This window comes from Piliocolobus tephrosceles, chromosome 19 (genome assembly GCF_002776525.5).
Source record: "Piliocolobus tephrosceles isolate RC106 chromosome 19, ASM277652v3, whole genome shotgun sequence".
NCBI lineage: Eukaryota > Metazoa > Chordata > Mammalia > Primates > Cercopithecidae > Piliocolobus > Piliocolobus tephrosceles.
This window is the reverse complement of record NC_045452.1, coordinates 45,848,560-45,860,391: the sequence shown is the minus strand read 5'-3', so window position 1 is coordinate 45,860,391 and position 11,832 is coordinate 45,848,560. Positions and strand designations below refer to the sequence as shown.

General features: G+C 43.4%; 1 protein-coding gene across 3 annotated transcripts in view; it reads left to right on the top strand.

Annotated features, from left to right (window-relative positions):
- The window catches only part of IFNAR2 (interferon alpha and beta receptor subunit 2), a 35,611-nt gene that overhangs the window by 9,754 nt on the left and 14,025 nt on the right, over positions 1-11,832 (top strand). For all 3 annotated transcript variants that reach the window (XM_026456039.2, XM_023190615.2, XM_023190623.3), the window contains exons 2-6: positions 2,045-2,136; positions 3,683-3,724; positions 4,962-5,085; positions 6,430-6,602; positions 8,447-8,592. In XM_026456039.2, coding sequence (XP_026311824.1) covers positions 2,082-2,136; positions 3,683-3,724; positions 4,962-5,085; positions 6,430-6,602; positions 8,447-8,592 — 540 coding nt within the window. In that variant the 5' untranslated portion in view covers positions 2,045-2,081. The remainder of the gene's footprint in view (positions 1-2,044; positions 2,137-3,682; positions 3,725-4,961; positions 5,086-6,429; positions 6,603-8,446; positions 8,593-11,832) is intronic.

Here is an 11,832-nt window from a genome sequence, read left to right as displayed (position 1 = left end):
AGTGGTCACAGTCCTCAATGTTGTGAGCTACAGGTTCTGTACTCTCCTTTCTGCAGGCCCAGAGTGGTCATAGCCCTCAATGTTGTGAGCTACATGTTCTCGACTCTCCCTTCTGCAGGTCCAGAGTGGGCACAGCCCTCAATGTTGTGAGCTACTGCCCTTAATATTGTGAACTACAGGTTCTGTACTCTGCCTTCTGGGCCCCAGAGTGGTCACAGGCCTCAATGTTGTGAGCTACAGGTTCTATACTCTCCCTTCTGGTTTGCCTACAGCCTGCTCACACATTTGTAAATACAGTCCTGCACCCCCTAATGATGTCTTGGGCAAAGATGGACTCTTTATATGACAGTGGCCTCATAAGATTATACCATATTTCTACTGTACCTTTTCTGTGTCTAAATATGTTCAGATACACAAATGCCACTGTGTTGCAACTGCCTGCAGTATTCAGCACAGTACCATGCTGCACAGATTTATAGCCTAGGAACAATAGGCTATACCATATAACCTAGATGTGTAGTTGGCTACACTATCTAGGTTTGTCTAAGTAAGCTCTATGATATTCACACAATGAAATAGCCTAACAATGAATTTCTCAGAACATAGCACTGTTCACAGTTGCAAAGATACGGAATCAACCTAAGTGTTCATCAACAAATGATTGGATAAAGAAAATGTGGCTAGGTGTGGTGCTTACATCTGTAATCCCAGCACTTTGGGAGGCCAAGGCAAGAATCCAGGAGTTTGAGATCAGCCTGGGCAATATAGTGAGATCCTGTCTCTAAAAAAAAATTTTTTTTTAATTAGCCGGTGTGTGGTGACACATGCCTGTAGTCCCAGCTACTTAGGGGGACAGGTGGGAGGATTGCTTGAGCCTGGGAGGTTGAGGCTACATTGAGCCATGATTGCACCACTGCACTCCAGGCTAGACAACAGAGCAAGACCCTGTCTCAAAAAAAAAAGAAAAAAAAGTTACATATATATATACACACAGTATATTCAGCCATAAAAAAGAATGAAATTTATGTTTTTTGTAGCAACATAGATGGAACTGAAGGCCATTATCTTAAGAGAAACAGCTCAGAAAGAGTCAATACCACCTGTTCTTATAAGTGGGAGCTATTAATAAATAATGTGCACACATTGACATATAATGTGGAATAATAGTCATTACTGACTGAGAAGGGTGGATTGGGTGTGGGGAGTTAAGGAATGAGAAATTACTTAATGGGTATAATGTATACTATTCAGGTGATGGGTACACTGAAAGCCCAGATTTCACCGCTATGCAATATATCTAACAAAACTGCACTTGTACCCCTTAAATTTATTTTTTTCAAGTGTCTATCCTAATTTGAATGAGCTGTTGCCTGCCAGAACCCTAACTGATACGTCATTTGTCTAGCAGTTCTACTTCTGGAAATTTTTCCACACTTAAACTGGCACATGTACAAAGTGAAAGAGATTTCCTTGCAGAAGAGACTGGAAATAATTCAAATGTCTATAGTAGGGGTACTAATTATATAAATAATGGTGTGTCTATAGAGTAGAACTCTATCCAGCTATTTAAAAAAACAAGGATAGAAAGATCTTCCAAATATATTTTTAAGTGAAAAAAGCAGGGTGGAACAGGGACTATACATGCTATCTCTTGTCTAAAAGATGGGGAAATTAGAAATACGTATTTGTTTTTGCTTATGTGTGAAGACACTCTGAAGGATTCACAAAAGAAAAAAAGTAGTTTTCTAAAGGGAATAAGACTTTTCACTATTTTTTTTTTTTTTTGTATGCTTAAAATTGTTGAACCCAATGACTGTTGCCTGTTCAAAACTTAAATTTAAAATTCCTCCCTGACTAGGTGGGGGATTGGGCCCAAAAGTTGAGACCAGGCTCACTTGAATAAATGGGGTAAATGATCCAGTTCCTGGAGCTAGGAATTTTACTATTCCTTACAGGTGTCTCATTGTCTTGTTTTTGCTCCCATTTTTATATCTGCAATTTAATTAGACACTTCAGAATTTTGATCACCTAATGTTGATTTCAGATGTAAAAGTCAAGAGAAGACTCTAAAAATAGCAAAGATGCTTTTGAGCCAGAATGCCTTCATCGTCAGACCACTTAATTTGTTTCTCATGGGTGAGTGCTGCTTTTATCTTAGCTCTTATAGAAGCAAGCTGTGATGTCATCCTCATTGACAGCCCTGGCAGGAAGTAGCAAACTCATTTCCCTGACTGAAGGACCCAGTTCCAGCCTGCCTAGCATCAGGAGTTAAGTGGAAAGCAGATAGGATTTATCTGCTTTAGATTTAATGGTTTAGATTCAATGTAATTTCCTGTCCTGTTGTTAATTTTCAGAAAACAAATGCGTGACTGAAGGCAATAATAATTGGGACTATCCTCGCCTATAATTTGAAGAGTAATTTCTCCTAACACCGTTTCTTCCTCCCCAATCTTTGATAAATGTCTTTTACCTCTAAAGTTGATTAATTAGTAGCATGCTTATTCATATTCTGAGAATGTTTCTTGGATGAACAATTGCTTCTGAGGACACTCCCTCAGGCAGCCCAAGTACTTAAACAAAAACAAGGAAATTATTTTGGTGTTAAAGATCTTGTGTGTGGCTGGGTGCGGTGGCTCACACCTGTAATCCCTACACTTTGGGAGGCCGAGGCGGGTGGATCACGAGGTCAGGAGATTGAGACCATCCTGGCTAACGTGGTGAGCCGAGATGGCGCCACTGCACTCCAGCTTGGACGACAGAGCGAGACTCTGTCTCAAAAAAAAAAAAAAAAAAAAAGTTCTTGTGTGTGTGTGTTTGTGTGTGTTTTGAGACATAGTTTCACTCCGTTGCCCAGACAGGAGTACAGGGTGTGATCTCAGCTCACTGCAGCCTCCACCTCCTGGGTTCAAGCGATTCTCCTGCCTCAGCCTACCAAGTAGCTGGGATTACAGGTACCCACCACCATGCCTGGCTAATTTTTGTATTTTTAGTAGAGACAAGGTTTCACCATGTTGGCCATGCTGGTCTCAAACTCCTGACCCCAAGTGATCCACCCGCCTTGGCCTCACAAAATGCTGGGGTTACAGGCGTGAGCCACTGCATCCAGCCTTTTTTACAGGGTCTCTCTCTGTCACCCAGGCTGGAATGCAGTGAGCGATGTCAGCTCACTGCAGCCTCCACCTCCTGGGTTCAAGCAATTCTCCTGCCTTAGCCTCACAAGTAGTTGGGACTACAGGTGTGCACCCCCACACCCAGCTAATTTTTTGTATTTTTAGTAGAGACAGGATTTTGCCGTGTTGGCCAGGCTGGTCTCGAATCCTGACCTTGTGTGATCCACCCACCTTGGCCTCCCAAAGTGCTGGGATTACAGACATGAGCCACGGCACCTGGCCCCAAATATATTTTTAAGTGGAAAAAGCAGGGCAGGACAGGGACCGTACATACTGTTGTTAGTGTCAGCTCCCAAATGGATCTTACTTTAGCTCAGATCACAGTTCTTGCACCATGTGCTGCTGGCACCAATGTAGAATAAAAACCATCTATGTGGGCATTTTTTTAGCACAAGAAAAGTCTCAATCTGATACCAATAAATGTGTGTTAAAGAATTCCAGACTTAGAGTAATCATTGCAAGTTGAGCCCAGATAAAACTGTTGCCTCTCTAATGTGTTTTCTTCCTTCTAGTGTGTATCAGCCTCGTGTTTGGTATTTCACATGATTTGCCTGGTAAGAGATGTTTTTTGGCTTCACTAAATTTTATATAAGAGTGAAAGTGTTGGGGCGGCCTTTCAGAGGTATAAAGTGTGGGATATTCGATTTCTGATTGTACATCTGTTGCCAATTTTATTGGGATTCTTTCTCTGCAAAAGGAGCTAAAATGAGCTAACTCTGGTTTTTTGAGAGATACAAAACTAGTCTAAGAAATGAACACTAGAGATCATTTTTAAACTTCTTTAAAGAATATGCAAACTCTTAATAATCTCACTAATAGAAGAACGAGGAGACACAGACTGTGCCAAACAAAAGATGACCCAGAAATATTTGCTCTTTAATTTACGTTCTTCCACCCTGATGGTTCCAGACAAAGGACGATAATTTTTTTTTAACTAAACTTCTTGCTACATATATAATTCTGTCCACAAAACTTCATTAAGCATTAAATGTGTGTCCAAACTTGTGCTAAGCGTTGGTTGGGGTTGAAGAGTTGGCAATCGAGAAGCAAAGGCCTGGGTCCTAACCACAGGAAACTTAGATGATCTTTAACAATTTAACCATATAAGGCAGAATTTGGCAAGTGTGGCTTTAATGTTTTATTTATCACTGCCACTTCCCACCTGCGTGACATTGTATAATTCAACTCAGTTTCACAGTCTGTAAAATGAGTCTCTTCTTAGTGCCTACTTCAGCATTGTTACGGGGCTTAAATGCTTACAAAGGGCCAGTCTGGGCTCATGTTATACTCCCCTGCTCTCTGTGATCCAGGGAATGAGTATGCTGGGGAATCCAGAGGAATGAAAATTTGCAGTGGGCTGAGCTACTTAAGGAGGACTTCATGGAGGATCTGGGAGCTGAGTTGAGAGAACAGCTTGGGGAAGGAGAATGGGTAGGGGAGAATGAAAGGAAGTGCACCACATGGGCTGGGATGGCCTGGGTTATTTTGGTCCAGTGAACCATGAAGGGACAGTCCAAGGACATTGGAGAAGCCCTTCTGTCCAGATTCTGCTTACACAGTGCACAGTTCCTGTTTCCTACACTTGCCTGCCCTGACAGTATGTTGTTCGTTAATTAACTTCTTAGTTCATTTCCCATGTCCTGTAGACTTCCTGTTTTCAAGACCCAGGGCTCTCTGGAGGTGTTATCTGCCAGAGGTGTGGGTTCTAGATCCCAAGAAATGACTGAACAGTGGCCAGAATACAACTGTGGGTTCCAAATTTCAATGCCTTTTTTTCCTTCTTCTCTTTAGATTACACAAGTGAATCTTGCACTTTTAAGATATCATTGCGAAATTTCCGGTCCATCTTATCATGGGAATTAAAAAACCACTCCATTGTGGCAACTCACTATACGTTGCTGTATACAATCATGAGGTTGGTTTGATATTTCATATTCTCTTGGTAAACATATTATTGTTCTGTTATATGGGGAGTGGAAGAAGAGATGATCTTTTCTCTCTCTCTGCCTCTCCCTCTCCCCTTTCCTGTCTACCTCTCCCTCTCTCTGCATTTCTTATTCAGAGCCTTAAAAGGCCAAAAACAAAACACCATCACACATCCATTTTTAATTAAATTGAATACTTTAATAATCCACATTTATTTTGACAAAGCTTGTATGTGTCATCAAAGCCAATTTCTACAGCTCAGAACCTCACATACAAAATAATTCTTGTGTATGGGTTAGGCAATGATTTCTGTAATTCAGTCAGTGTGAATGTTTAAAAGTTCTGTTATCTGAGGACAGGAATATAAAGGTCTGTTGACCATATTGATGGTTTATGTTCACTTTTCTTGACTCTGGTGGGACACCAGAAAGCTGCCTGGCCTAGTCTGGGACAGGCCTTGGTGCAGAGTCTGGTTTGGTCACTAACCAGCTTGACCCTTGGCACAGAGCTCAGCCCCTAAGCGAGTGCCTCTGCTGAGAGGTTGCTGCAAGGATTCATGACATAATGGATGGAGTCCTGTTTGTCTTTCTTCTTCCCACACCTACCAATCTTGGAAGTCATTGCTTTGATCCAGCAGCCCCTTGGAGTGTCCTTTTGTTGGTTATTTATTTGGCCTAGAGCTGCTGCTGCTCCTGCTTACTGACTGAGCCAGTGGAAGACCTCTTGTGAGTTTCTCTTTGGTGCCTGCTAAAGTCTTAAAAGCTTTTCTCTGCATTGAGTGGTCACCTGTATCATCCAACTAACTGAAGCTTGGTAGATGAGATGTCCGCACTGTCCCTGAAATAGCCCAGGTCTGACTTAGGACTGGATCATCTAGTCTTAGCCAGAGAGGGAATGCAGGGAAGGCATTCATGATTGTCCATAGAGGGAGGAAGATCTGAGGCCTCCACCATGAGGGCCCAAGTTTCATTCATTCATTTACTCATCCAGCAAATTTTACTGAGCACCTACTACCTGCCAGGGGGTCCAACTGTGAACCAAAGTCCTTGCCCTCCTGGAGCAGACATTATGTAAATGGAGACATGAGTAAACAAAGGTATAGTGTGACAGGTATGGGTAAATGCTACGATCAAGAAGAGAGAGAGGGATTGAAAGTGCAGGGGTGGGGAGGGTATAAGATGTTCCATTTTCAATAAGATGGTTGGGGAAGATCACTTAGTACAATTATATTTGAGCAGAGCCCTAAAGGAAACAATGAAGTCAGGCACCCGAAAATAGACTCTCATTACGTCGATGCTCACACTTTCCTTTTTCCATTTTTTTCTTTCCAAAGTAAACCAGAAGATTTGAAGATGGTTAAGAACTGTGCAAATACCACAAGATCATTTTGTGACCTCACAGATGAGTGGAGAAGCACACACGAGGCCTATGTCACCGTCCTAAACGGATTCAGCGGGAACACAACCTTGTTCAGTTGCTCACACAATTTCTGGCTGGACATAGACAGTGAGTTTATCTCTGTTTCTCCACTTCGTCCCCATCATCAAGATCATTATTATTTGCTATTCCGTGAAATAGGAGGTCTGCAAAGGTGTTTTAGACCTGGGGCTAGGCTCACCTCTTGGCCCTGCCACTTCCTAGCTCTGTTAACTGTGGACTGCTTTGCTTCTCTGAGCCTTGGTTTTTCTAATCTGAAAAGTGGAGTGATAACTTGTACTTTGCAGATTCGCCCAGTGCCTGTATAAAGCAGTAGGAGCTGCTGTTTTTCGGTTTCATAGCCTGACAGGAAGTGTGGAGCCAGGTTCAGGTGGGCTGGATCTAGCTCTCCCATCTCTTTGGCCCAGTATTTTCTTTCTTTCCTCCTTCCCTCCCCTCCCCTCCCCTCCCCTCCCCTCCCTTCTCTCTCTCTTTCTCTCCTTCTGTCTTTCTTTTTTTCTTTTTTTGACATGGAGTCTCACTCTGTCACCTAGGCTAGAGTGCAGTGGTGCAATCTCAGCTCACTGCAACCTCCACCTTCCGGGTTCAAGCGATTCTCCCACCTCAGCCTCCAGAGTAGCTGGGATTACAAGCACACACCATCATGCCTGGCTAATTTTTTGTACTTTTAGTACAAATGTTTCACCATGTTGGCCAGGCTGGTCTTGAACTCCTGACCTCAAGTGATCCACCTGCCTCAGCCTCCCAGGGTGCTGAGATTACAAGCATGAGCCACCACACCTGACCCCAGTGTTTTCTTGATACAGCAACTCCACCCCCACGTTATAACCCAATAGTTCTTTTGTGTGTGGACACCCCAGTGTGCGTGCACCTAGGACCCAAAGCTCAGAGGAGAAGACTAGAACCCAAGAACAGGTCTACCCCTTCTTTCTTCCCTGTGCCTCAGTCGGCTCCCTAAGGCACGGTGTGAACAGCTCCAGCGCTGTTACTTTTTCCGTTTCCCACTGTACAACAAGTTTCCAAGAGAGCCATTTGGTCTCATCTTCCTGTTGTAGGCCATGCGGGTGTGCACGTGCTCATACATGCTTAGCAAAGTAGTAAGGATGACTACTGCTTTGTTGCCACTGTGGCAGACAATTCAGATACGACGTTTGCTAGATTTGTGTGCATGTTGATGTATGCGTATAAACAGACATCTGTGCGTACACACAGAAAACAAAGAAAATCAGAATTGAAAATTCATGGTATTTGGGTTGTTAAAGAATGCATATTAAAGTAACAGTGAGATATGTTTCATGACTCAAATGATAAATATGAAAAATACATAAATATCCAGGCTTAGAGGGAATACAAAGAGTGTGCTCTGGCATGGTCCATCCGAAGTAACTGACAGCATATATTAAAAACCTTAACATGTGCTTACTGTAATCCAGAATTCTTTAGTAATTTGTCCCAAAGAAACTATTAAGGCCGGGCACAGTGGCTCACACCTGTAATCCCAGCACTTTAGGAGGCCAAGACCAGTGGATCACTTGAGCTCAGGAGTTCAAGACCAGCCCGAGCAACATGGCGAAACCCTATCTCTACATTAAAAAAGAAAGATAGAGAAAAAGAGAGAGAGAAAGAAAGAGAAAGAAAGAAATTATGAAGGACAAATGTAAAAATTTAGTTCCAAGAATATCCCATAATACATTAAGTCTTTAATAAAAATCAGAGACAATTTAAATGTTCAAAACAGTGAATCAGTTAAATCATGATACAGTCGCTCAGTGGAATAGCATTAGCAATGAAAAATTATGATGTAAATCAGGTCTTGGCAGATTTTCTATACAGGGCCAGAGAAGAACCACTTTAGACTTTGTGGGCCACATGTCTCAGTCACGTATTCCTGTCTGTTTTTGTTTTCTGCACAGTGTCTTTTGAACCGCCAGAGTTTGAGATTGTTGGTTTTACCAACCACATTAATGTGATCGTGAAATTTCCATCTATTGTTGAGGAAGAATCACAGTTTGATTTATCACTCGTCATTGAAGAACAGTCAGAGGGGATTGTTAAGAAGGTAAGTGGCTTCTCCTGTTAGGATCAAAACAGTTCTGAGTGGGTAGTCAAGGCACTTGACTGTCTCTTTTGAAAGGAAATTTGCAGTTGAACAATTAAAGCTGAAAGGTCAGGCTTCTGTGTGGTCTGACCTTAGGGAAGAAGTCATTATAGTTCATTCACTATATTGATCTAAACCTGCAGCACAGTCTTCTTTAAAAGAATAAGCCACGGCTGGGCGTGGTGGCTCACGCCTATAATCCCAGCACTTTGGGAGGCTGAGGTGGGCAGATCACCTAAGGTCAGGAGTTTGAGACCAGCCTGGCCAATATGGTGACACCCAATCTGTACTAAAAATACAACATTAGCCGGGTGTGGTGACAAGCACCTGTAATCCCAGCTACTCCAGAGTCTGAGGCAAGGTAATCGCTGGAACCTGGGAGGCAGAGGTTGCAGTGAGCCGAGATTGCACCATTGCGTTCACAGCCCCGGCAACAGAGCAAGACTCCGTCTCAAAAAAACAAAGAATAAGCCACATGTACAACATAAAGGAACACACAGGAGAGAGGGTGTGGGAGGGAGATGCAGAGTACAGCCAAATTTCAGTGAGCCCTGGAGAGATTTCTTTGAAAAGGAGGGTTTAGCTGAGCCACCTGTGAAAAGCATCTGTCGCTGCCTGTCTAGCCGTCACACACAGTAAGGAAGTGGCTCTTCTGGCAGGTTCCGTCCTCTCATAATTTCTGCGAAGGACCTGTCAGTAACCTTAGGGTAATCTGGTATCAGACAGACGTGGATCTTCAATTTTTGTTGTCCCTATCCCTCCGAATGCTGGAATAAGTGGAAATGGACAAATTGCTCTCACTGGTGTAGCACAGCTTATGTCTGTAGAGCCCTTTGCCAAGTATAAAACCCTTGCAAGTAAGACCAACCTGAGAGATAATCAGGGTAGATGCATTTCAGGCAGAGGGCACAGGAAGTTCAAAGGTTCTGAGGCTGGAGTGGGCCCGGTGTGTTTCAGCAGCAGCAGGGAGAGGTAGCTGAACTGGAGTGAACAAGCAGGAGGTGAGGAGGAGGTGAGGTCAGAAGGTAAATGTGGCTGGACTTGGTAGGAGTTTGTGGGTCTGGGTCTTCTGAGTGTGATGGAAGCCCCTGGAATCCAAGGCTTAACAGGGCATCCTGGCGGGGCTGTTAAAAATAGACCATAGGGGCAAAGATGGGAGTTAGGAGACCAGTTAAGACACAATCAGGGTGGCAGTCACTTAATAGGCAGTAACAAATTATATGATTATTATCATGTTTCTTTTAGTATCAACATGGATTATAATCAGTACTCTAGGAAAAGGAGCAAAAATGGGGGCAAAATAAGTTTATGTGGCCTAAGGACTATGTGAAGTGTTATTAAATCTCCTGTTTCAATCATGTCTCATTTGTGTTCACCCCATAAGCAACTCTATGTTTTAGATTATGATTCCTAAAATAAGAGACTGGTGCTTTTTAGGATATTGACTACTCTGTAAGAGGAAAAACGATAGTTAATAGACATCTTCTTCATAAAGAAAATTAGCCTTTAAATTAAATCAAGAAAAAAAAAGCTACTAGTATAATCCAAGCAACAGATGGTGGTGGCTTGGACCTTGATAGTAGAGGGGTAATGAGTACTGAGAAGCCATCAAATTCTGCGTATATTTTGGAGTTTTTTTTGCTTGTTTGTTTGTTTGTTTTTGAGACGGAGTTTCACCCTTGTTGCCCAGCTGGACTGCAATGGCACGATGTCAGCTCACTGCAACCTCCACCTCCCAGGTTCAAGCAATTCTCCTGCCTCAGCCTCCCTAGTAGCTGGGATTACAGGCACCCACCACCACACCCAGCTAATTTTTTGTATTTTTAGTAGAGACAGGGTTTCACTGTGTTGGCCAGGCTGGTCTCTAACTCCTGACCTCAGGCAGTCCACCCACCTTAGCCTCCCAAAGTGTTGGGATTACAGGTGTGAGCCACCATGCCCAGCTCATAATTCTGCATGTATTTTGCACACGGAGCAAGACTAACTTCCCCATTAACTATGGAAGATGATGAATGAAGCAGGTGAGGGTTAGCTAGGGTTAGAGGGTTTGGGACATGCTAAATTCCAGGTGCCCGTAAGGGATCTAGGAGGAGACATGGGGAATGAGCTGGGTGTGCCAGTCTGGAGTCCAGGGGAGAACCCCCAGCTAGAGAGAGAGCCTGGGAGTCACTGGCTTCTTGGTGCATGTTGAATGCCCTGAGACCAGATGAGATCACCTGGGAATAGACACTCAGAAGAGTCTTGTCCAAGGACATAACCCCGGGAACATTCCAAAATTTGGAGATCTGGCAAATGAGGAAGAAACAGCAAAATCGACTGAGAAAGAGCAACCAGCATGGAGAGAAGCAGGTGAGAGTGGTGTCCCGGTAGCTGAGAGAAGAACATTCCAGAAGGAGAAAGTGGTTTACTGAGTCCAGTGCTGCAAATGGGACAATTGAAGAGGACTGACTATTGGATTTAGCAACATTGTATCCTTGATAAAAGTAGTTTTAATAGAGTCAGGGTCAAAGAGCTGGTTGGAGCAGATTCAAGAAAGAGCGGGAGGAGAAAAATTGGAGACAGTGAAGAGAGCTCATTCTTCTAAGGAGTTTTTCCAAACAGGGAAGGAGGCTGTGTGGTGGCCACTGGAGGGGAAGCTTTTAGTTTGTTGGGTCGTAAGTTTGTTTCTTTACTAACTTTTCCCAAACAGAAATTTACAGAAAAACATTATTACCGAAGGCTGTATGTGAGCTGCTAGGAATCCTCATGTATTAAACTGCTAGTAAGAATGCATTTAAAAAACTGTAAAACATGATACAAAAGTCATTATTCATGAAAGAGCCTTCATATCATCTTTTAAATTCTGAAGTGGAACGCAACTACAGGAAAGAAGAGGCCAGGTGTTTAAAGGGGGATAGCCGGGCGTGATGGCTCACCCCTGTAATCCCAGCACCTTGGGAGGCCAAGGCAGGCAGATCGCTTGAGGTCAGGGGTTCAAGACCAGCCTGGCCAACGTGGTGACACCCCATGTCTACTAAAAAAATACAAAAAACTAGCCGGGCATGGTGGCGGGCGCCTGTAGTCCCAGCTACTCCAGAGGCTGAGGCAGGAGAATGGCATAAACCTGGGAGGCGGAGCTTGCAGTGAGCTGAGATCCGGCCACTGCACTCCAGCCTGGGCAACAGAGCGAGACTCTGTCTAAAAAAAAAAAAAAAAAAAAAA